The sequence below is a fragment of the Serinus canaria genome, chromosome 2 (assembly GCF_022539315.1).
Source record: "Serinus canaria isolate serCan28SL12 chromosome 2, serCan2020, whole genome shotgun sequence".
Taxonomy (NCBI): Eukaryota; Metazoa; Chordata; class Aves; order Passeriformes; family Fringillidae; genus Serinus; species Serinus canaria.
Genome location: NC_066315.1, coordinates 17,170,933 through 17,197,215, shown reverse-complemented (window position 1 = coordinate 17,197,215; position 26,283 = coordinate 17,170,933). Strand labels below are relative to the sequence as shown.

General features: G+C 37.6%; 1 protein-coding gene across 1 annotated transcript in view; it reads left to right on the top strand.

Annotated features, from left to right (window-relative positions):
- Window positions 1-26,283, top strand: part of GPR158 (G protein-coupled receptor 158) — a 181,122-nt gene that overhangs the window by 95,627 nt on the left and 59,212 nt on the right. The window contains exon 5 of the mRNA XM_018909303.3: window positions 4,115-4,183. Within this exon, the coding sequence (XP_018764848.3) occupies window positions 4,115-4,183 (69 nt within the window). The remainder of the gene's footprint in view (window positions 1-4,114; window positions 4,184-26,283) is intronic.

Below are 26,283 nucleotides of genomic sequence, written 5' to 3'. Positions count from 1 at the left end.
AAGACAATAAATAACTTATGACACTACTGTAATAGGGTACTAACCGTGGATTTAGAGGATTCCTTCCAGTTGTTTTCATGCCTGTTCTTTAGTCCCCAGTACTCCTCTTCCAGGTGGGAACAGTATTAGGTTGCCCACCACAACGAAATATAGTTCCACTCTTTTCTGCAATTCCTGGTATCAGTGTCTGGGAACTGGAAGTCCAACTTCTGTTTCTTAACAAAAGAACCAAAATCTTGCTGCTGCTCAGCTCCGGGGACAGTAAGAAGAATTTGTGCAGTCTATTTCTTAAAAGTAAACTTGAATTGAGATAAAATTCCTGAAATTTAGTTTTTCCACACAGCTCTTTCACTAAGAAAGATAACAGTGTTTTTGTGTTTGGGAAAAGGTGTATGAGATAAGACAGAGGAAAAAGGGCTTTAGATGGGCTTTAGAAAAACAGCTCATGGAAATCAAGACAAAAATATAGTCATACTGGAAAAACTTTATTTATTGGGAAGGTGTATTTTAGTATGAGAAGCAACTGGTAATAAAACATTTCAGACCACGTATTTTCAGCTTGACAAAAATCTCAATTTCCTTGCTTCTCTACCATTTTATCGTGTATCCATATGCGCTTACACATGGAGTGTAGATACACTTTCCAGTTTAATAAATATGAATATATTCAAAGTTGAGATTAAAGAAGAAGTGTATCTGACTTTTTTTCCTCTAATGGTTTCTGATATGCTTTATTTATCTGAAAGGCAAGCTCACATTCTGGTGAAACCACCTTTGTAAAAGGAAATTTTCTGTAAGTCAGAGCCCTCTTTGGTCATTCTTTTTATTACCGAAGTGGCAGAACTGTTTAACAAAAGTGAAAAAAATCAAAATATGCCAGCCTTTTCCCCTCACTAAGTTTCCATGGTACCATGCTCATATAATACACAGTGACATATGGCCCTGGAGGAACCTGCAGTCTTTCTGGACTGACACCAAAAGTCTACAGTTAATTCAGTTCAGTTAATTCTGTATTACACAATGTAACCAATACAGGATGACTTTAATTTTATTTTGGCTTTTTTTTTTCTCTACTATGAAAACACTCCAACACTCATATCACTGAGTTATCTGATGACATTCAGGAATTCAGTGCTAATTAATGCTCTTGTATTTCCTGGATTACTTAGGACCACAGACAGTTGAAATGCAATCTCTTCTGTGCTTGTTAATACATCAGTTCAGCTTTTGTTTTGTTATGCTCGATGCAACTTGGGCAGCTCCACTTTTAAAAATTTCCCTTGTGCAAATAATTATTTAACATTTATTTATGACCCTTTAGCAGTGGCCAAGAGGCATGGATGACTTTCCTTTCTTAATGGGATTTTTAACAGAAATGGTGTTACCTTCTGAGATTCAAGGCTAAGGAATGACTGATTATCTCAAAGGCTGCTAATGTGGCCTGGATAGAATGGATGGATGGAAGACTGAGCAAATCCCAAGGCATGAACCAGTCCTTCACAAACAGTACTCTTTGCAGACCTAGATAAGTGAATGGTACAGGTAGCCAAATATGAAAGTTAGAATGAAGCTAGAAACAAAATAAATGGCAGTATAACTTAGGTGTCAGCAATGAGTTACCATTGAGCGAGACAGGAAATCCAGAAAGGACAGTTCTACTGACACAAATAAGTCAAGAGAGAAATGAAACCTTGCATGGGAGATGAACACACAAAACGAACTGAACACAAGATGAACAGCCAGAGAAATAAATAAATAAATAAAACCAAAATAAGGGCCAACAAGCAAGACAGATGCAAACCACCCCAAAAAGCTGTTAAGAAAGAAAGAAAAAAAAAGAGCAGGCAAATATTCCACCCAAGTGGAAGAAATTCCCAGTGCATGAATTTTCAGGTTTGTGTCCTAGAATGCCCTAATTTCTGTGAATTCCATTGGAGAATTTTATTTGTGCAGCCTGTGTAGGTGGACACTGGCTGGTGGAGACTTTGTACGATCATTGGTTTCCTTTCTTTCATTTATTTTCTTAAAGGAGGAAGGAGCAAAGGCTTTTTTTCCTGAGGTGTGTGGGCATATTCACTTCTGTGTATGTTGCAGATGCCCATAAAGTGAAGCATTTGTGATCCTGCCCCCAGCCATGCCTTAGGGACCCGCATTTGCAAGGTCTCTACAGTGGAAGATTCAGCTTTCGGTGGAAACACATTACTCACAGACTTCTGGAAATACCTGTATATCAAATAAAATATTTTTAGTAAATTAGTTTTGAAAAATTCTGCTTTAGTTTGGTTGTCTTCTCTTCAGTTAATCCCTGTTATTAAAGTTTCAGTCCTGGATAATTTTTTCTTCCTGGACTTTTTGGGCTGTAGTGGTCATTGTGGAAGAAACAAAAATATTTTAAAATCAAGTGTTAAAACAGCTCATTTTCTTTGCAGTAGAGAAAATCAACCATTTCAAAAATGTAGTTTGGAAGAATTCTTATACTTCAGTTTACAACCAGTTTTTAAAATTTTCTCTACACTTATGTAAAAATAGTTGTACTATTTTGTGTTGGAAGTTTTGAGCTTTTCTTCATAACTGTGGATAGCACTCATCTCTGCTAGAATGTATTCCTTGGCAAATTCCAATTCCAGGACTCCAAGGAGTCCTGTTTCGAAGAGCAGTGATATCTGTAAACATTAGGTGAAACCCCCTGCTCTCCTGGTGCCAAAGGATAGGGTGAAAGTATTGTCAAAACCTGGATTCAAGCCCATTTTGAATTCCAGAGTTGCTCTGTAAGCCACACTTCTTTTAGACAGCAGGCAGAGTAGGTAGAATTCACAGAGAATGCTTCCTACCAGAGCACAGGTGAGAAGAAAATCATGGGATAATTCTTCATGGAAGAAGAGCTGGAAATGCTGAAGCTCTTTGTCCCAGCAAGTTAGCTTATGATCATGCTGCCCAGAAACAAGCTTGATAAGAAAAGACTGATCAGGATGTGAAAGACTTGTTCAGAAAAGAATGTCTACATGGGGGTTAAATGGATTCTAGATGTTTTAGATAATTTCCATCTTCTCTGTATGGAACTAATTTCAGTTGCTTTGCTGGTCATTCTGGTATATAGGGATGCTTTCTACATAATAAGAAAAGAAAATACTCTTTAGTGGTTTGAGTATTTCTCAGTCTGAGAGACATGAGCTCACTGACCTCTACCTTGTATGATGTTGGAGCCACTCGTGGGCACTGGCATGATAAAAAGCATGATCCCACCTCTCAGGATCTACTTCCCATTGGCCTCTTCCCTTATGTGACTCAAACCCAGCTTCTTGCCAAAATAAGGTTAATTTGTCCTGGTCATCCTCTGCACATGGGCTATACCTCAGACATATCAGCAAAGCACTCCTGCTTTTGCAGTGCTTGATTCATTAACCTTTAACTTCACATTTCAGTTTCTCACAAGTGTTGATGTTTTGTCTCTAAGATAACGCACAGTTGCGCTGTACATAAATCATCAAACTTATTGGAATACACTTTGAATTAGGAAAAATAATTGATTTTTTAAATTTTTATGATTTAAGAAAACCATGTTGGATTTCTTAACCAACATGTGGTGAGGAAATGGTGTAGTATTTTACAATCCTGACAAGCTAATGAATCAACATCTTTGTACAAAATTTTTTTTACAAAAACTTGCAGTCTAAGAGCACACTCTATATTCAGTAAAATTGTAGATTACTCAAACTTATTATGGAAGTCATTAATATTAAATGAGCAAAAATATTCTAGGGACTTCTTGAAATTTAAACAATGCAGAACAAATTCTACGGTTAAATTCATGTCTGTAATTCCCATGATCCCTAAGTCTTGACACTTGAGAACAAATTTAGCAATTTCAAATCAAATCCAGGTAGTGTCTGTTGAATTGTATTTAACATAGGAAAAAGATATTTTAAATTTAATTTTGCAAAACACAACCATTGTAATGGGCCTGTGATTTAAAGAGTATGGAGCATGTAAGCATGACAGACAGCTTAACAAACATTACTGTGGGAGTGTCACACTGACAAAAGTGAAGGTACCTTTATGAAAATGACACACAGAGAGAATTTTCTAATATTTTGTGTTGGTTTTTGTCTTCTAGAGTATCAGGGCTTCAGGGCTGGTGCTGCTGGAAACCATTCTTTTTGGATCACTTCTTCTGTACTTCCCAGTAAGTCAAAATATAACTTTTTTTAAAAAAAATATACCCTTGCTGATGTTTTAAAACACTGTATGAATGACTCTGGTGAAATATAAATGTAAAAACTATTTATTAGTTTTAGTTTAATCTGACTAAAAATGTGCTGTGCTCTTCAAATATTCTTAAAAACACTCAAATGTTTTACTATATTTGTAATAATTCTCCATTTTCAATTTGGTAAAAAATGCCAGTGGTTTAATTGGAAGTTTTGGGGTGTTCTGGGTTAAGATGAAGTTTTGCTTTGAAAGACAATATCTCTCTGATCTCTGGTATGGGGGAAAAAAAGCAAGGTATATAAGAGGAAGACACTGATTATAGCAGATATTTCCCTGGAAGGTAGCGTAAATGAGATTAATTATTTCACTGTGTTACTGGCATGTATTTTGATGTTTCTGAAGGTATGTGGCGTCTTCAACACCATGTCTTTGGGAAAATTAGATGGCATTACCCTTACCTTATAATTGGAAAAAAAATTAATTTCATAATCTCGTGATAAATATACCACAAAACTCATAGAAATATCTGTCCATTTTCTTTTCAGAAGTCCCAGAAAACCGGAGCTTGTTAATTGCCACATAAACACAAAATAATGAGTAGATAAAGCAAGACATCCAAGTGTATATTGAACAGAGTTGATAGAAAGCATGCAGGTTGGGAGACAATCAAAGATGGAGTTGTGGACTGTTTTAAAATATGTTTATGTTCTCTTTCCCTCAGAATTTTTTGTGCTTTTAGTGACCATGTAGTTACTGAAAGATGAGCTGGATAACAAAACTCTTCAGTAGCTGCAGAACAAGTAGGAAATAAACTGCAGTAGAATGTGTGAAGAATACTTTAAATAAACACAAACCCTAGTGGAATTTTAATACATTCTTTTTTGAATCCTGTGGGCCTTTCAAGTTCTAAAGAAAAGGTGTGTGCATTTCTAGGATAGTTTTTATGTATTTTTTCATCCTTCACTTTGCAGAAGTCAGAGAAATTAAAGTTTTTGGTTTTTTCATGTTGGACAAAAGTTTTTTGCAACTTGCAATAAATACATCTCCCATGGGTTTTCAGAGCTTCTTTTGTATTTATTTTCAGTGAACAGAACAGAAAGCCCATGCACTGCTTCCTCAGCTGGTGCTGTGGGGCATTTACAGAAATTCATAGCATCAAGCATTATGCAAGAGGTTTCCTTCCATGGCTGTCTCCTCTTTGCTTTCTCAGAGAACCCTGGGCCAGGTTGGCTTCCCCAGGCAGGTGCTCAGTTAGAACCAGTCAGTGACTGTACAGCCCCAGCTCATCAGAGTTGTGTCTGCAGTCTGCTCACCTGTCCTTCAGTTCATTTCCCAGTTCTTGTCTTGGTCCTCCATTTGTTGTGCTTTACAAAGGATGAACATCCTTTGATGGCTTTGGGCTTCAGGTGCTCAGCACCTGGGACACTGAGATACTGCTGTGGGAAAAGGCTTCTCTCAGCAGGTGACTTGAAGGACCATGGGGCTGGATGCAAGAGCTGGTGACCATCCACTACCTTTAAAGGCAGAGGGAGAAGGAAGGAAGTGGTCCTGGGAGGGAGCAGTTCAATAACCCAGCATCCCCTCAGCTCTTCACTGACATTTAAGCCCCTTTTGCTCTTTCACTGACATTAAGGATGTTTAATGTACAACAAGTGCAAAATAACAGTTTGACATCTTATGAGGAAAAAAATTTTTGCTGGAAATTGCTGAGTAGCCCATCCCAGATGGGATGTAGATACTTGACCAGAGTTTATCTTTCTGTGCAAATCTCAAGCTCCTGCTGTATAAAACTGTCTACTGAGAATACATTCTATTAGAAATGAATAGGCAAAGTGTAAGACTTGGCTTCTCTCTTCTAGCAGTTTTATGTTCCCACGCTCTTTGCTGGGGCACTCTTCTTTCTTATACAGGGAATTACTAATCAGGCTGTTACTCCTACAGACTAGGGAAAAAGAAAGAGAGCAATTTTATCCTTTCTATTTTGAGGGTTTTAGGGGAGGGATGTAGCAAATGTGATAGTGGGAGGTCCTTTGCATTTTCAGACAGAGAAATTAATCCTGATTTCACCAACCAGAAAAATATGGTTTTGTACAATCAAAGATCAGAAAGATCAGCTTTCCAATACCTCTGTCCCTCAATTAACTGGAAGGAATTTTTCATCAATTTCCGATTCAGGGCAAGACAGTGAAACAGTAAATGTGTGAAAGCTATAAGGCATAGTCTTTTTAAGAAAGAAAAGCTGCAAGGTGTGAATTATGAGGGGGGGGTCCTTGGATTGTGAGCTCTTGATGTTTTACTGTACATGGATAGAATCTAGATGTGCTCACCTGCTTATTGTCTGGGAAAGGAGCACAAAGCAGAGAAGAATGATGCAAGAAAGAAAACCCAAGCTTTGAATGAGTCTTGTTTTCTCCTGCTGACATTCACACACATATTCATTCATAGCAGGGTGTAGAGCATATATTATCAATGTATTGGTGTTGGTCATAAGTCATGTGCCTGCAAAGCAGATTTTATTTTTCCTGGGTCATATTTATTTACCCCTTAATGTTATTTAGTGTTTTTATTTGCTTTTGAGAAGAATTAGGACCTAGAGATGTGGTTAAAGACATAGTAATATGTGCCCAGAGGTCATTGTTCCAGCTATTTGATTCTCATTTTATGCTAGAGGAGTACATTAGAGCTCTAAGACTAGTTAAAATAGGTCTCACATCTTATACACCCAAATTAGGCTGTGTTTTCCACAAATAGTATGAAATGTGACTTAAGGTATGGAATGGAGTTCAGGAGCACCACTGCAGTAGGGTGTTGTCTTTTAACATAAGGCTGCTTTCCTTTGGTATCATCTCTTCTTCTGTTGTGATTTGGAATGTAAAACTAAAAGGCTTTGCTTTCACAATCAACCAAGTGTGGAATTACACAGCTTGGCTTAGTGCATGTGACAATGTAAAGATACTTAGGGATGGCATTTCAGTTCTAAATAACTGAAATCTCTATTCATTTGAGGATTCAGTGCAAAATTACACTCTTGTTTAAAAAACAAAATCCTCTTGGATTTTCTCTACACTGCTCTAAGTCTTTGGCATCTTTGTTCTTCACTCTTCTACACTTCTCAAATTCTTTCTTTCTAGATCTGTTTACTCAGTCTGGCTCAGATTGTTTTGAGAGCCTTCAGCATACAAATTTCACTGTGTCTAGAAGGGGTTTATTCCATCTATGACTTTCCCTACCCTCCAATTAAATGAAAACCAAAACTTACTTTGTTAGATTGCTGAATTTCTTTCACTAATTGTTGTTGTTTTCATTCCTTCATGCAGTAATCTATTCATAGTGTAACATCATTAATTGAAAAATAATATCACCAGTCAGCTGCCTTTGGTGAGCAAAACAGCTGTTACAATGCCCTTCTAACCAAATGGGAAGTGCAAATGATGGTCTCCACCTAAATTTATTATTCAAGTTCTGCTATACTCATAACAGCACTGATCTTTCCTGAATTATAAGCAGGCAGATGAGCTTTGCCTATTACAAATGCATAGATTTTACTCAGAAGTTCCTGGGCAGCTCACATTTCTGAAGCTCTCATTTATTGTATTTTCTGTAATCTCATAGTAACATCTCTAATTTCCCTTAACTTAGTCTTTCCAATTATCAGTGGATCTCCTCCAAATGAATACTAGATTTTTCTAATTGATTTTGTTTATATTTCTTTGTTCTTAGATTTTGAACAGAAAGCCAAAACCCAACCATCTTAATTATTTCTGTACTTGGCAGAGGGGAGAAATCTCATTACTTTCTTCATCCAGAAACACTGTTTTGAAACCTTTAGACCTTTCTTAACTCTCTGTCTTGCTGATGCTTGGAACACGCTACCACAAGTTTAAAAATTCTTTGCTTTCTACAAAGACCTTCAAGTAAAGTGAGCAGTAGCACAGTGTTGTAAGAGAGTAACCTGGAAATTGCACTATAGGGGTCAGATCTCCAGTGATTTTACACATCTGTGATGGGCACAAGTTGAAAAATAAGAGATTCCATAAGATATCAGGAATTTTTTTTTATAACTTTCAGGATTGTCATTCTTCAAAACTCTTTGTCCAGAGTTTATGAAATTTGGAGGTGTCAGGACTTGACTGGCCCAGGTCTGAGCCACGTGGCCTAGTTTTGGGCAGGAGGCTGGACTAGATAGCCTGCAAAGCTCCCTTGCAAATGAAATTCTGGGAGTCTGTGTTTCTTATGTGTGCATCCATAGCTGAGACAGTCACCCTCTGCTCACCAAATCCTGGAGAGGAACTGGGCCTTTTATGACTTGTTTTAGACTTGGGACTTGAAGATGAGGTGCATCATGGCCAACATTTCATGGACTATAAATGAAGTCTGAGGTACTTGCCTCAAATAGTGATGAATTCCACTCTGAGCAGATAGGATTATCTGGTATATTAAATAGTTCCCATACAGTTAGTCTACATTGACTGAAACTCCAAAATACATACAATGGATTGCATGATATAATGATATGATGGAATTTCTACAGTCAGTGATTAAAGTTAAGTGAGTATGATGATGCAAAGACCAAGGGAATAATTTCTTCCCCATCTCATCTCAATAATTTCATCTCTTCTTCTGTTGATATAGCAGATAAGAAGTGCCAGATTTTAATTCTAGCAAGTGAAAGTTGAAAGTTGACAGTGAGGCTGATTCTTGTAACAGTGATGTCAGCTAGATCATAAGATGGACTGGCTTTGGAGGCTGCAGAGTTTCTTTTAAAAAACTTACGGTTTTTTCTTTCACTCTTCCCTTCCTTTGGCTAAAAAAAAAGTCCAAATTCATTACAGTTTTCCACTGTTTTTCCAGGCTGCAAATTATAAAAAGGCAATATTGTTATGAGTTTAGAGAAATGGATCTGTGGGTTGGGGGGCATTGACTTCCTAATGCTCATGAAGCAATTGAGTAGTGAATCCTGGAATAAACTTTGTGCTCAGACCTCTTGTTGCATATGTTAGGAGTTAAGATCTGTTTCTGGGGTTTATTCCCTCTTTTACACTCAAGCTAAAATCACCTACCCTTTTGTGTTATGAGAAGTAATAGAAAGTGAGGAATCATGGAGCTTAGATATGGATATGGGGTTTTTTTTCCCCCTCAGATGGTCTGTATGAGTGCTGGCATGGAAGAAATGAGCTGTGAAGTTTGGGAGCATGAGACTGTGGTAGATCCATTAGTGATAACAGTCCTGAGCAGAGCAAGGCCACTGGAAAGCTCTGGTTTTGACATTAATGAATGTGAAAACAGAACACTGTGAAATACTCTTATGCATTTATCCCTCAAATAAAGGATGTGTTACAAAAGCACAGTCACTGTTTATTCCATACATATTGATGTGGACCCAACTGAAAAGTTTGCTTTTTCCAACACAGTTAGCGCTGCAGCTCTGCTCGGATACCCCAGATGTTTCAGGCTGATTCTTTTTCAGGATGTAACCACATTGCCTTTACTCACAAAATAGTGTTTAAGGTTTTTAGAATGATCACTCATCATTTTATTCTTGTTCAGGTGAAGAACACGCCTATCTTTGGTGTTCATGTTACTAAAGTGCAAGGACACAGTGTAAATATCTGCTCTAAAATAATCATTACAGATTTCCACAGTACTCTAGGAAGGTGTTTTTTCATTTCATTTGGATTACAGTGGATTAGATATCCAGCCAATGCAAAAGGCAGGTTTTAAATATCATGTTGCAAAGATTTTATATGTACATTGTATGCTTGGCATAGAGGTGAGTGTGCCAGGCAGATGATGCAGTAATTAGTCTCTCTTAGTCAATGTCCTTGTCAGATGAACATACTCTTTGGAGTTAACATGCAACCAGTAAACCAGTACCTTCTTTTTGAGAGCCAGCTTGCTTTAATTGCAAAAACCAGAAGTCAGCTGGCGTAGCCTCTGTATAGAGGCCACAAAATACAGAAACCTCATAGGTACTGGAAACACTTGTGTCCTTGCCCTGAACCATGCTAAGAAAAATGTTTATGACTGCTTTTACTGTTAGGAAGCAATCACTGAATATTTTCTGCTTTTTGAATACGTTTATTTAAAATGTCAGAAAAATAAAATGCATGTGATATTTCTTCATGGTTCTGTTGTCACTAATCTACATAGCTATCCTAAAATATGTTGGCAGCTACTGACAGGGAGATACCTGGAGGCTGTTGTAAATGTGATTATCCACATTAAGAACTGTGATTAGGCAGAGCTATATGTCTCCTATCTAGTTACATATTGACATCTCTGTGTGTATGACAAAAGTTTAAGGTATTGGAAACTCAGTTGAGCTATGCTAGAGCAGAGTAGAGCTATGACATCATAAATTCTAAGAGATTGTACAGGTGGAATTTGGTGAGGAGTATTTGTGTATGTTCTCTGTGTTTGGGGATGTCTGTGTGCTGTGTTCCCAGGTTACCTTCAGTTGGAAGGGACCTCAGGAAGCCTCTACTCCAACATCTGCACAGAGGACAGTCAGCTGTAGGACTTCATACAAGTCAGGGTTACTAAGGCTTTATTTTTATAGGTCTTAAAAACCTGCAGGGATGGAGACCCAATCAGGCGGTGTGCAGGCATGCAATAAAGTCACGTGGCTGTATTTTTTTTGGGATAGTGATAAAATATGGGATACTGCTGGAACATATCATGGGACTTATACATGGCAGGCTGAAGATAGGTCAGTGAAGGTACAGGTACTGATTTTACTATTCTTTCACACCTTGGAGTCCTGTGCTCATCCTTGTGGCATTACTTGTGATACAGTGACAAAACTCAATCTTCCCCTTCCATGGATTTGAAAGTGCAGTAGGTATTGTAGGAGGGCATTGCTGGTTTTGTTATATTGAAAGCTTTTTTTGAGAACTAAGTCAAAAGGGCACATTTTTCAGAGTCTGGGTTCACTGAGTAGCCAAGAATGTGTGTGAAGGACTTAAGAGTAGGAGAGAAAAGGACAGCAGCCAGTGACCTGAGCCAACTGCTACGCTGGGTTTTTGTTGACCCTTTTATTTTAAATTAATATCTTGCACTGCTTGTAGGCACTTATGTGGTACAGTCTTGCCAGCCCTTCATTCAGAGAAATTAATCTTGTAGAGGGGGGAGCAGAGCAAGATCTGGTGGTCTTTCGTCTTTACTCATAATTCCACTGAAGTAACTTGCATGAGTAAACTTATGCATACAAGAATTTGTAGGTAAAACTCTACATTAATATGCTCTTTTCAAAGAAGTCATGTAAAACCAGACTACAGTCCTGAAAAACAGTGCACAACTTTTAGTCAGGGGATTTAAATTTTTTTTTATACAGGTTGAGCAGTAATACATGCATAAGTTAAAAATGTGCTACATTTGAAAAGTGAAAGTGCGGGGAACTCTTTTCTGATCATAAAAAGCTTTGAAACACAAAAATTATCAGAGGGTAAAATGCGTGTGCATTCAAATGGAGGAAAATAGCGCTGGAACATATTCATAGTATGGTCCATACTAAAGCCTGGAACCATGTTCTAATAATCCATCCTCATTGCTCTGCTCTCCAAAGCTGAACCTTTGGTGCTTGGCAAGCTCTTGAGCAGGAGACCACAGAAGGGCCACTTCCATGCCAAAGAATTACTGAAGAACACCTGATTGAAAAAATTAAATCAGTGAGAGCCTTCATTTGGCCCACTGTTTCTGCTGAATTGGAGTTTGAAAAGAGGAAGAAAGTCTTTTATGTAACACCTTTATGTTTAGTCTTTTATATATCTATTACATAATTCCAGTTGGTCTCAATGCACATAAACTAGAAAGGAATAATTTTCTCAGCCAAACATTTTGATGACCACATTGATCACTTGGCAAGTGAACTGAGTCAGTAACAAGATGCTTAGAATATGTTTGAATTTTACTCTACTGGCTTAAATTTATGAAAAAATTGACACATGAAAAAAAGGCATTCTCATGTATTAGTTCAAAATATGTGATAGAACTTTTACCGGAAAGATATTGAAAGACAGAATATTAAATTTTTATGTAATATAAAGTTATTAAGTTATAAAGTTAAGTTATAAACTTTATTAAGTTATAAAACCAAAGAGGCAAGAGGTTTTGATAGTATAGATGAGCCATGACTGAGCTGTGCCAGAAAGGTAAATATTAAAATTTTAGTCACCATGTACATATTTTCAGTAGGGCATAGCCCTTGCATCAGTGCTTTACCTTCTGTTGTTAGTTTAGCACCTCTGAGACTGCACTTTGGTGGGAGATAATTTTCAGTCATTCTTTTTCACTTATCCAAGAATCTTTCAGTGAAAGCTGAGGACATGTTCCTTTTTTTCCATCAAATGCCTTTTCTCTTTGTTTACTCATGCTTTCCTACCTAAGACCCAAGGAGCTGCGCCTATAGTCAAGTGAAAGGCCTGAAGGTTGTCTTCAATCTTGCTGAAGTTGGTAGATTCAGCTGTTGCCTGCTTTGTGGTTCTTGTGATCTGCATCAACAAGAATCTGAAGCAAAATGAAACCAGAAGCAGTTCATGCTTAAGCAAGACTTGATAAGCTTAGATAAGCTGATACTACCATGCTGTTTCTGGTATGAAATTGGGTGCAGTTGTAAACCAATGCTGTCAGGGGGAAACTGGCAATATTATAGCTCACCATGCCTTGGAATATGAGGTTGAAATAAGACATTGACCACTATAATATGCACAGGTGAGTGATAAAACATGATATCCTGCCTGTCATCTTCCATGTCACTTCACAGACTATTCTGCATCAACACAGAGCAAAAGGCAAAGACAGAGTCTCTGTCTCAAAGCCTGTTCCCTGCGAATAATACAGGAGCTGAATGATGGGGTTTTTTTCTCCTTTGGTTTTTCTTCTCAGTCTCTTCTTTTATGTATGAATGCATTAGGTATTTCCTAACCATCTACTCAGATTTTGAGTACTGCACTATGAAGGGTGATTAATGGTTAATGATTAGGAGAGATAAGAAATTCAATACATTAGAAGGGAGAAAGAGTAGAGTTGATATTTTTGGAAGAGATCTCTAAGAAAGGAGATTTTTTCCATTAGAGATGAGGCTGCCTGTAGTCATTCTACAAGCTGAGAAATGAGAGCATGCAGGCAATGGTGTCTTTATGATTTTTAATATCAACTGCTAGAAGTTAAGCAGTTTGCAGTTTGCAGGCAAAAGTATATGAGAACTAGTGAAATCTTTGCACTGGAAAAATTTTACAGAATTATAATACCGATAGTGCAAAGTTTTTATTACTGCAAAGTTTTTATTGCTACAAAGTTTTTATTCTAAACATAACCTTTCTAAACTCTGAGATAAGAGATCAGTAGAATTTTAACCAGTGCTTTTAACCCAAGACCACATATCATCTGATGTAAATAGGAAATTAGCTTTTTGCTTGTAGAGAGGAACTGGAAAAAGTAATATAAACACTTATGAGAGTAGAGACAAATTTACAATGCAACATATAAGTTGCAATATGAGATTATCAAAACACATCAATGAATACTAGTGTACAAGCTATTCTGCATTTCTGTTAGGATTGATAATAGTAGAGTCATCTGACAAAAAATACCAAAATTTTGGTATGCCAGGGTTAAAAAAATGAAGTTAGGGGTCAGCAGGTCAAAGATTTTCCATGTAACTAGTTAGATGTATTTCTGAAAATGAGACATTCAAACAACTAGTGCGTGGGTCTAAATCTACATCACATCAAGTAGAGAGAGATGAGATTTCTGTTCTTAAAAGTAACAACAGTACTGCAGATGCAACAAAAGATGTTCATTAGAGCAGGCAATTAGTCATTACAAAAAGCAGCTTCTTCCTATGTAATACAAACTTTCTATTTTCTTAGATATAACTCTTTCAGCAAACAGTGTTTTATACAAACTCTTTAATTTCTAGATTTTCCTCTTTTCTGGGACTAAGCACAGATCTGCCAATATATCCAAGTTTGGAGGAAACTAGTAGGAAACATCATGTCCTTCATAATCAATATACAGTATCCATGTGCTGATCCCTCTGAAATCTGAATCCAAAGTAAATTTCTTGTAGTGGCATGATGCCATGCAGGAAGTTCTGCACATTTTTTGGGGAAAAAAAAAGCAAAGAGAAATATGTCAATTCGATCAAAGTTCTTATCACAAATGGATGTTAGGATTTCCAGGCTAAAAAAATTTAGAGGAATTCGAAGGTAATACCTATGGACAAAATACCTACAGAAAATAAAAGGATGAAATTAGTCTTTCATTACACAAAAGGTTGTAAGTGGAAGAAAATAACATTTTATACAGTTCTCTCACATATCATTACATGATGATTTATCAAACTTAAATTATTTAAGTCATCCACAATTTTCATTACTATTTGATGTTAATATTTTAAAGAAGCCAGGATGCCAGAGCCTTATTGCATGTGGTTGAATCAGTAAAAGCAATGTAAAGAGAAAAGGAAAAGAATGATAGTGAGAAAATAGAATAGAGAACTTTACCCCAAGAATTAAAAAACAGCAAAGAAGTCCAATATAGGAACTGGAAAATTAATCAAAAATTGAGCAACCAAACAGTATAGAAATGAAAACACGACACAAATGACATCTTGTACATTAATACAGTCAGGACTCATTGTCACGACTACATGTTATAGAAGATATTTATAAAACCACAGATTGTACATTCAGTGCCTGTTCTTTGCTTGCCTACAGTTATTTCTCACTACTCCTTGCAAGCTTTCTTCTCCTTTCCTAAAACACCACTTACATAATTGTGGAATATAAATCTTTTATTCTTTCCTTTTGCTTCCTCTGTATTGATGTGTGGTTTCTCATCTCATATTTAAATTATGAACCCTTTGGTGCAGGGATGTTTGGCATTGCTGCATTGTGCACAGCAGGGTCCTGATCAATGAGTAAGAATCACATTACAAGTGACTGTTACTAATAATAACAGTGAAAGTATTTAAAAATATTTTGTTAAGGGTGGGAGCAAGGACACAGTTAATGGTGAATTTCTCATATCTTCAGGGGACTGGTGGCATGTAATTGTTTTTATATTTCTAGAGCGTATAGGTACTTAATGAGAATTATCTGAGAATATTTGAGTTATACTTGAAAATATTAAGCCATAAAAATATTAACAGAAAAAAAGCCTAATACTGGTTCCATGTGAAACTGCTCTGCTAATTTCTATGGAGCTGCACCCAACTTGTCTGAGAAGACATGCATTAGATGATAAACAAAGCAGTTGGAAATAGTAGAAAAAAATTCATTGAGCTCAGTGGGAAGCATCAGTCTGTGGGATTTAAGGTGACAAAGGGAATAGTGGAAAAGTGGCAATGTGAAGGGACAACAGCAAGAAGAGGTCCCAGTTCTACTCAGATATTTCTGTTCTCTTCTGAATAGACGTGGAATGTTGAATGTGTCCATTTTTAGGGGCCTGCCCTGATCTCAAAAGGGAATGCATCCACTGGGACTGCCTGTCCCAGTGGATGCATTCCAGCATTCCATGTACCCTGGAGCAGCTCTGTTGGTGTGGGTTGAAACCAGGCTGGTGTCAGATCCCTGAGCTGTCTCATGGGGGCATGCCTTTACACATAAGGGACTTTGGGCTCTCTCAAGCTAACCAGGGATTTAAAACTGCTTTGCCATGGTCTGAGCAGGGTTACTCAGTGCCTTGGTTTGGCCTTGCCAGCAAGACTGGATCCTACACAAGACCAGCTGAAGGGGGCTCAGAAGGGAGTTAGGTGTTTGGCACCAGCATGAGTTGGGAGGGTTCAGATATACTCTAGATTAGACAAGGATTTTGTGACTTAAAGCAGCAAATAGTCTTAAAGCTTTAGTCCTTAGACCCCTTGGAAAGTAATGATTGCTAGTCCGGTTTTCTCTTTTATATTACAGACAGGAGAGGGTCCTGCTTCTATGTCCTGTGCGAATTTGACTCAAGGCTGGTGAGAAAGGCAGTGAGGCAAAAACCAGGCAAAAGTAAACCTAAGCATTTTCTTGGAATACCTGGAAACTTTATCAGTGTCAGGGTAATTGGTTGTAAAAGTAATCTTGAAGGGTCAAATGCGTTGGGAAATGCAAACCACAGTCACAGCATACACACACATAAATTCTGACATATTCTGCACGTGTTGCACTGGTGCACATGGGCAGATCCACCACAAAGGCTGAGTGCATTCCTTGGGTGTGCTGCAGTCTTGGTGCTTTGTGCTGGAATACAGTTGTGTTAGGAGTTTTTGACAGGAGAGCATTCCCTGTGCTGCTGCCATGGCTGGCCGCCATTCCAGCAGCAGTGCTTCATCTGACAGCATTTGCCCACTGAGAGGTTGTTGCAAAGAGGTTTGGGTCTACTTTGTGGAGTGTACAATGTTTGGATAAGAAATAACTTTTCATAGAGTGATCTTAATAGTTCTTCAACTTCTTTTTTCTATTAAATTTTTATTGATACAGTTTTTCCTGTATGATCAAAGCATTTGTGATCATTTTCATGGAAATAAATGTTTAAACCTGTTACATGTATATCACACAGGGATACTTTGTATAGCATATGCTGGTACTTATGCAGACTGTGATGAAATTAATACAAGAAATGTAAAAAAGATAAGATAACTTTAAGAAAGATATTAAACTACTTGAGAGTGTCCAAAGGAGGGCAATGAGGATGGTGAAGGGTCTTTAAGGGAAGCTGAGAGTCAGCTCATCCTTTTTTCTGCCTTTATTGATGGCATTGCCTTGAAATCTGTAGAGAACTGATCTATAAAAGTCTGTGTGGTGTGTTATTTAGTCAGCTATTTATATCCATATTTATTAAACTTGTATCTACTTTCCAAGCCTTAAGGCATTTTTACATCTTTGAAATCATAATCAAAATAAGTTACTGCCATAGTGGCAGGCACTCCCTGTTCAAGTGATCACCAATTGTTGCTACAAGAAGGCAAAATGCTGTCATAACAAGTATTTTAAAACCCTGAGGAACATTTTTATTAACTATTAATTCAATGTGAGGCTCTGTTAGAATATCAGTTGTGTGAAGACCCAGGAATTTTGAAAGATAGCTGAATCAGAAACACTGTAAACACTTAGCATGTAAGTCTTAAGCAAGATTAATAAGTTAATTATTGGCAACAGTAAGATATCTGCCAATTTCAGATAAAGAAAGAATACATAAAACCAAGAACACAAAAAAAAAAATAAAGACCAAGAATACAAAAAAATTAAAAATTTCTATTTTAGCTGCTCTTCATGTAACTTTTCTGGAACTAAAACACATTCCAAGTTACTAGATTTGCAGGACAAGAAACTTTATCTATTTTGATCCTGAGCTGAGAAGTCTTTATATGGGCTGTAATTACTGCTGTTGGTTGTGGGATTAACAAATAATTAGGAGCACTTCTTTTCTCAGGCAGGATGTTTTGTCTGTTTAGGAAAAGAAACATCAGTGCTTACTACATTTGAAAAGGAAACCTATAGTATATCATATTTTTCACAAGTGTTAGTGAACTGGGCTAACCTGTTAAAATCAGGTTAAAGCCTTTCATATCTGATGATGTAGTTGTGAAGGGCATTCATTTCTGGTTTGACTCTCCAGTGTGCATAGCAGACACCAGATGTGATCAAGAACTTGCAGATGTGAAATTGAGAACTAATTATATTTGATACCATAATTAGTATGTGTTACTGTTAATAGTTATGATAATAATAATGGAGCAGATTAAACAAGGAACTTGACAGAATGAATTCTTGAGACAGCAGTAAAGGAGAGAAAAAATCTCAGTTACTTTCAACAAATGCAAGAAGTTTGGGACCTTGATCTAACTTCAAGCAATATTTAGTCATAAATCATTGAGAAATGGGTTAGAGAACAGAAAGAAGTTGAAAAAAGTTGAAAGCATTCAATGTAAAAGAGAGAAAACTGTATTGAGCACAAAAAAGTCCCTGTTGCTAAACACTGAGTGCTGTATTGGTCTAGAGAGCACAGCAGACATTCTTGGGATTTTGGGTTATCCTGAGTTATCTAAGCAAGCTCAAAGAAATGTTCTTTTTTTACCCTCCATGTATATCTTTCATGAAGTAGATGACATTTTGTAGCATGATACCCTGAATCTGCTAGGTTTATTTCCTCAGACTGTTTAAAGTAATGCATTTTTCTCAGACATGTCACAAGCAATCCTGTCACAATCTGCCTGAATGGATTTGTTTTAAATCATAAATACTTGTGTTATATATAGCAAATGTTCAAGAACCTTGAAGAAAAAGAAGGTCATGGCCTTCTGAGTACTCACAGCTCCACAACTAAATATGAGTCTTGAAATGTTTGTTTTGGGCAGTTTCACATATGGGGTCTCACCACTTGGTTGGTTTATCTCATTGCTGTCTCTCTATCTTAGCTGCCTGACTTCTCTTTTAAAAAATTGCTGTGTTTCTCCCTGGCCCCCTGGAGTCAAGTTATTTTTGGTTTCTCTTTGCTATCTGTCATTCTTAGTTCTGGTGACAACTGTTAATTTTGCTCCTAAATATTTTGCCCTTCTGCTGTTATGCTTTTTTTATTGTACAGTTGTTTATTCCACACCACAAGCATCCTGGTAGGGAGAGTGGAGAAGGAAGTTCATATAAATAAATAATTGCAGTTAAATGCAGAGGACTGCCTAGCAACGAAATGCAGTGGAATATGTCTCTCCTACTAGAAGGTGGGCCTTTTCTTGGATAAATCAGTGAAATGTTTGGAGGACTCCCCCTGTGCTCAGGAAGGAGTGGAACATTTGAAGAAAGCCTCCTTCTGCTGTGTTGTTATCTGTTAATGAATGCATTTTGTGGACCGTGCAAGTGAGCTGTGCCAGGAATGCAAATAAGCAATCTTCTTTGGGAAGGCTGCTATTTCTAATGCCTTATTTTTGCTGCTGCAGCAACAGGAGGGAGCCAGCAGGTTGGTTATAGGTATTTTGGTTGGTGTCTCTCAGAGGAGGAGACCAAAGATGCTTGAATAGTTTAGCCATTAGTAGGGAACATGTTTCCTCATACACCTTCCATTTTAATTATGGCAAGTCTTTTTAAGCACTCCACTTGCCATTGGGTAAGCATTGCAACCACAGATTGCTGTGCTCAGTTTTGGTGCCCTGAGGTCAAGTGAGGTACTCTTTACATGACAGCAGCACACCTGCTTTGCTTGTTTAGGAATGTTCTGGAGAGAGAAGGATTTGTGCTTATCATCTGCCTGGTTTTTCTGCATGGGGAAACCTCTTCCTTCACCAGGGCTGCAGACTTGAACGCTTTCTTCAAGTATACCATGCAATCTTCCCTTTCTTACCAAGTACAGGTGGTAAAACCCCCAGCCTATGGACAGCATTTTAATTCAATATTCCACTTGTTAATGTTTTCCTTCTGGATGTGACACTTGGGTCTTGTTCCCTTCTCTGGCTCAGAAGACACAAACTTGTAGCACCTTGTAGAAAGCTTTACTGATTTGTCTCTGGGATGCCATAGCATGGGAGGTGTATAGGTGCCATAGCATAGCAGGTATCCCCCTGTTGTGGGGATACTGTTCCTTTTCACATTGTTCCATTAAGCAGCAGTAAAAGGGTACAAGCACAAGTATCAATTCAACTACAGAGCAGTAGGAAAGGTGTTGTGCCCATTGGTTAGATTACATATTGGGTAAAATGGGGTGATCTGGCTTTGTAACTGCTTCAGGGAATGGTTAAGTTATTTTTATGTATGAGCAGAAAGTGGCATATGGGCCTCAACTGTTGTCACTGAGAAAACATAGCTTGAATTTGGTTGTTCTCCAGGTTAAATCATTCACTGTCAAGAGCTTTCCTCAGAAACCTGCTAATTGTTGCACTGCAGACGGGTGTGTTGTTTTGTCTAATCCCACTGAATTTTCAAAATAATAAAAAAATTACTCCTCTGAGGTTTTTTCCCATATTCAGAATTAATTTATTTGTAGTTAATGTACATGTTTGAAATAAATGGCAGTTACAATCACATTAAACTAACCCCAAGTTACAGAGGGAACATAATGCAGCAAAACAAACTAGAAGTCCTAGGGTTGTTCTGAGTGTCTGAGCTCAAATCTTTAGGTCCTGAAAAGATTTGATATCATGTGAGGAAAATTTATCAGGTTTTTAATGGTAACTGAAAAAGACATTAAATATCAAAGATATGCTTTTCTAATGCAACCTTATATGTCAAATGTTTTTGTGGTGTCTCTTTATTTTTGAAAAAGAAATTGCCCATGTCAAACAATTAACAATTCATTGATAAGTGCATTTGGTAATGCAGTTTTCTGGAAAACATGAATGTATGCAAAGGCTAGAAAATGCAATATGAAAATGCAGTATTTGGAGATGTGCCTGGTATTCCGAAGGGATTTTACTGTTGCTGATTGTTCAGGTCATGAGCAAATCATGGAGATGTCATGAAGCTTTATTTCCAAGAGGAGGAGAATTTACTACCTTAGTTTCTCCCAGTTAATAATTTCACATTGTGCAACCTGATTCCGCTGTTTCCTGCATCATTGTACTTCAGACTTCTGATCAGTTGTGCAGTGACCTCCACAGACTCCTTAAAGTTTTTCGAGTCTACACTCTGCTTCCTGAAAATCTGCTTCAAGATTCATCTCTCCTACTTTCCCCTTCCATGCAGTGTTTCCAAGGGGAGGTCTCTGTTCTGAGTTGTTCTATTTAGTTGGTTGCCACCTACACGTGTTGAAGCTTTTGAAGACTGCTCTTTCAGAGTCGAGTATGTTGTTCTCAAACTCTTAAAGAAATATTCTTCTGATGTCTGTAATGAGTAGTTCTTCTCAGGTTTCTGTCAGTCCATTCAGCTGTGGTGCTGATACATTGCTTGAGATTGCTCTGTCACAGCTTGTATGCCTAATCTTGAGATCAGTGGTTTCCATTTTAGGACTTTTTAATTTTTCTTCTGTAATGGAAATGTCACCTGTCCATTAAGAACATGGCCCTCAGTGTGCTAATGTCTCTATTACTTTCTATACCATCTTATTTCTGTGTTTCTGCATTTTTCAAGAGTTGCCTCAAGTCCATGAAATATAACTTTTTTCTAGGTCTATTTCATTCCATATAAGTTCAATGTTCTAAAGTTCTTTTCTTCCTTTGAGACACTCAGCTTAAAATAGCAATAAATATTAAATTAGGCTAAATAGTTCTGAAGGCTTTTCCAGCTTGTTCTCTTCTCTAGTATATCAGAGTTGATGGATGGGCTTTACACGGTCTGACAGGTTACTAGGTGCTGCTTGCCTGCCTTCTTGAAAAGGAGGGAGTGCTGAAAAATCTGAGTAAAACTTTGGAGTGGCTATTTGCAGTGCAGAGATTTTTTCATTATTTTTATTATTATTATCAATTTTAACTCTGAACATCACATTTAACCATAGGCTCCCTTTAGCCTGTGGAGGGAAGTAGGCACCTCTGGAGGACAGCACTCAGGTGCCTATAGAAGGATGATGTAGTTTGGCCTCTACCTACGGTGCTCCCCACTGAATAGAGAGGGAGCTTGGGCTGTCTTGGAATTTAATGATTCACTTGTCTTCCCTGGCTCAGGTGTTGAACATCTGCTCCAGGTTCCTAGTCCTGATAGAAATAACTGGATTATAATATCACACCGCCCTCTTTGAATGTGGTGAGGAGGGTGAATATAGAGAATAAGACTTTCTCACATGCTATGTGAAGGAGTGTTTCATGGCTCGTGGAGATGCCCTGTGAATTGTTCTGCAATAAAGCAGCTTTCAGGGCTGCTTAGGATTACAGGAGACTGAGACTGATTTGTGTTGCTTTTCATAAAGCAGAAAACATTGGGACAGATACACTCAAATTATGCCACTTTGGAATCCATGCGCTTTAAAATCAATGTGCTTGAAAAGTAACTAACTTTAGAAAGGGAATAATAATTTTACAGGCAAAGGAAATGCACAACAAATGCACCAAATCTATTTCTGTATTTCAGTGTATATGTATTCAAATACTTATACAAGCAAGTGATTAATTTTATGATGTTTTTAAAAAATCACCTGGGTGGCATATGTGACTGAAAAAAAATGACAGAAGAACCTGTTAATCTTGAATATAGACATTTATTTTGCTAAATTTGTTTTAATTTCTCAGTTATAATAATTTTTCAATATCTTCTCAACAATGTATAAATACTTTTTGTGCATGGATTTCTATTAAACATTTTTTTCTCTTTTGACTAGACCAAAAAAGTATGAGCACTCTGGCCCTCTTAGCCAAGTAAACTGTCCAAACAATTTTTTGGAAGGTAAAAATGTTCATATCCATGTGATTTAAGAACTATGAGAATGTCTTCCTTCTGGGAAGAAAACTAGAGTTTCATTCCTATTTCCGTAGTTTCTACTGGGGAGTAAATTTTGAGTTTGCAGATGTGGCTGGCTTCTTCTGGACTTCATTAATTATCCATAATGAATTAATTATGTTAATAACATAATTTGCTTGATATGATTAGTGTAGATTGAAGATTAATGTAGATCATGGCAGCAGAGTGTGTCACTCATTTTTGCAATTCATCCAATTACCCGTAGCTTCAGTTTACCTAAAGCAGATTTATCAGACAGACATCCAGTCTTCGTTAGGGAGCATTAGGAGTTGGAGTGTTCCCAGCACTTCTTCTGGAGGCTGGTCACGCTGTGGTCTCTGGCCTGTGCCCACTGCTGTTGTTGCTTCAGGTGCATAAGCTGAAAATGAAAAGTCAATAGTTCCAGCAGAGATGTCTGCACTAAACTAATCAGCACCGGCTGGATTGAGATGTCTGGCTGGTATTTTAGTGGAGAGAGTTTTTCTAAATTGCTTGTTGTCAAAATAAATACCAACGAAAATTATCCTGAGGAGGATAGCAGACAGTTCTGTCCTGCTCTTTGCTGGGGTTTAGCAGGGTATTTCAAACTCCTGGTCTGTCCCCATTACCTTTTCCTAATAACCATCTTAATAGTTGATGTCAATAAAATTCCAGCTTGACTCATGAACCTGCCAACATGTAGTTCAGAGAGATCATGGACAGCAAGGAAGGAGGTGTTTCTGAAGAACCTAAACCATCAGATAGCTTTTTTCCCCCAAAGTTTGTGCTAAATGCTTTTCTGGCTTTGTTAGGTTAAGACAAGGAGGTAAGTGTATTTGGAGCTCTAAATACTGCATGTTTTCCTTTCCCCAGGTTGGAGTCACTATTTGGAAACACACAAATAACATCCCCCCACACACACCTTACACTGTATATTTGTAGGGATTTCAGCTACAGTGTAACAAGGTATAAAAGTCTTTGTGAGTCTCTTTTATGACCTGTGTCTTGCATTAAGTATACTTGACAAATTGCTCTGAATAATTCAACCTATTTATGTCTTGATTTAGCTGCAGCTCTTGCAAGATTTATTTTAATATAGACTACTTTACCATTATGTTTTCAAAGGATTCCTTTTTTTCTAAAATCATAGATGTGGTCTTAAAATTAATTGTTAGATTTTCCTTGCTTTTAATAAAATAATGAAAATACATGTCCTTAAAACTATTTTTAAAATGTGTCAGTGTTCTGGCAAATGAATGGGCTGAAGAGATGTCAGGGGTTTTTTTCGTTAGACGTGGTTCAGTTTGTTAAAATGTTTCTCTTTCTCCTTATTTGGTTGCCACATTTCTTTTAAGAAAAGAGGACCGTAATGCACCCAGCAAGTAAGTTTAGGGGTTTTTTTTTTACATATGAAGTAGGTAAACTAGGGCATTCAGTTGACTGTTGTGATTTACCCAAGTGGTCTGTCACATGGAAGAAAATGTATTTGAGCAAATGAAAGAAGCAATTGGATTATAAAAGTTAAATGGCATAAGAAGCAAATATTTTAGAAGATATTTTCACTTTGCAGCTTCCTTTGAATTTCCACTTTTAAATTTTGCATCAGCATGAACAATTTTTGGTGTGCCTATACATAAAGATAAAGCATCCTGATGAAATTATTTCTATTAATTTTGAATTATGTTTTTGAATGTAATGCAAACTATGAAAATAGAAGTTTTGAATGATTAAGGAGCTCAGCTTCTCCTCTGTATTTCACTTGCGTTTCTCTTCTCAGCCTTAGTGTGCATGAGGCTGGAGCCCTGAATGCCCCATTTGCTCATCTCTGCTTTTAGTTGCTGCTGGCAGATCACATTTAATAATCTTCACTTAAAACCTGACCATTTGCTTGATCAGGAAACCCACATTTTCATGTATCTTTCAGTATTTTACTGGAAAATAATTGAAGACCTTTTCATATAAGTTTAAAAACATTGAGTGAAAGAGTGCAGAGCATCAGTGCTCTTAGCATACACTGCTCTTGGTACTCTTTCTGAAGACAGATTTTTTAAAAATATTTGGGTAGTTGCATTTCAGTGAAGTCAACAGCTCTGACTCTCTTACTAGCCCCTAAGCATCTTTAAAGTCAGATCAATTACTCTGCATTAATTTTGTACTTTCAGGCTGTGGTTGGTGACCTACATGGGTCAGGAAAAACATTTTGCTCTGTACACAGCTAGGTAGATTCTGGTAGGCTTTAAATTTTCGAACACAGCAGTTGTTGTTGTTTTTGAAGAATCTTGTTTAATCTTCTTTAAGCACATTTTAAACTTTCTGAGGCAGTGTCTTGATTTCAGTGGAAACTTCAGACATCCAGTCAAGTCCACATCTGGCCAGTTCAAGTGTCTGAATTGCTGAGATGAGCCAACTCTCAAGTCCTCAGGGACTGACTTCTGAGGCTGCTCAGGCTGCTTTTAGGATAACTGTATTAAAGACTGTGAGGTTGTCAGGAAACATATATGTGAGGGATAGACATCTAGCAAAGACAGTGAAATAGCTGGCACATCAAAGCAGATGGGTAAGAAGGTCACTTGGGCCAACCAAGCTCATTACTTTTTGGACTCCCTGAAAAGTATTTATTTGCTTCTTTTGGTTTATGGTACTGGTGAGTTAGAAGTACACTTGGGTGAGAACAGGGAAAGCATGGTGTGCAATTCAGACTTTATTTTCTCTTCTGCCTTACATGGGACATGATTAAAACTAATAGATTTTTTTTCAGCCTGGGTTTTTCAGTGTTAGGTAATTTGTTCATTGTGCTACACTAAGGCAGGGTCTCAGTGGAACTTCTGAGCCTCAGACCTTATGCCTGTCTTGTACTGCTTCTACAGAAGCATCCAAAAACCAGCAGTGGTCAAGAAGCCACCTTTCTTGGACAAGCATTTGCCCCTAAGGTACTGGGCCTTTCACCTCCAGCCCTCAGTGCCTATAGCCCCTTAGACTGGGAGACCTCATACTTCCCAAATGATCATCACCACTCCCTGGGCCAGTACCATTGAATTCTCTTCTTGGATTTGAGAAGTTTGCAGCTGAAGTTAAACAGTTTATTCTATTACACTCAAAAGGTAAGCATGATCTCTGTGTTTGGAAATAGATGCAAAGAACATCCATGATAATCCAGTGTTTCAAGGTGATTTCTGTTTCTCCTCAGTTCCTCAGAGGGTTCCCACAGCAGTCTGGGGTAGAGGTCTAGTCCTCTTGGTAATACTTGGTTTTGTGCTTTGTTTTTCCCCAAAGAGGGTGTAGACCTGGTGTGCTGTCTTTCTTTGTATCTCTCTTCTCCTGTTGGTTGTCAGTTGACACTTGGAGTACCCTTCAACCCATAACATTTATAACCAGTTCAGCCAGGGCATCATTTGATGTCTCTCATAAGCTAATGAACTGTTTTGTGATAAAGTCCTGGATTCTCTACTGAAAACTCCTCTACTGTGTGGGCCTTGTTGGGCATAAAAAGTCATTTGCTTTGATCGAATCTGAATACAGAGTGCAAGCATGTAGCTTTTTAAAGCCATTGTGGATTACATGGTAATGTTTTATTATTTGATTTCAGAATACCATTCATCAGCCAAAGGAAATAGGAAGAGTGAAGGTGTATCATTAGTAAGGCTTAAGCAAGGGCTAGAATTTATGGTGAATAAGTGCATATTCAGGCCATGTGTTCAAATCATTTATAAATAAGTATTTCCAGACCTGGTAGGATCTGTGGCATATCACTTTTTCT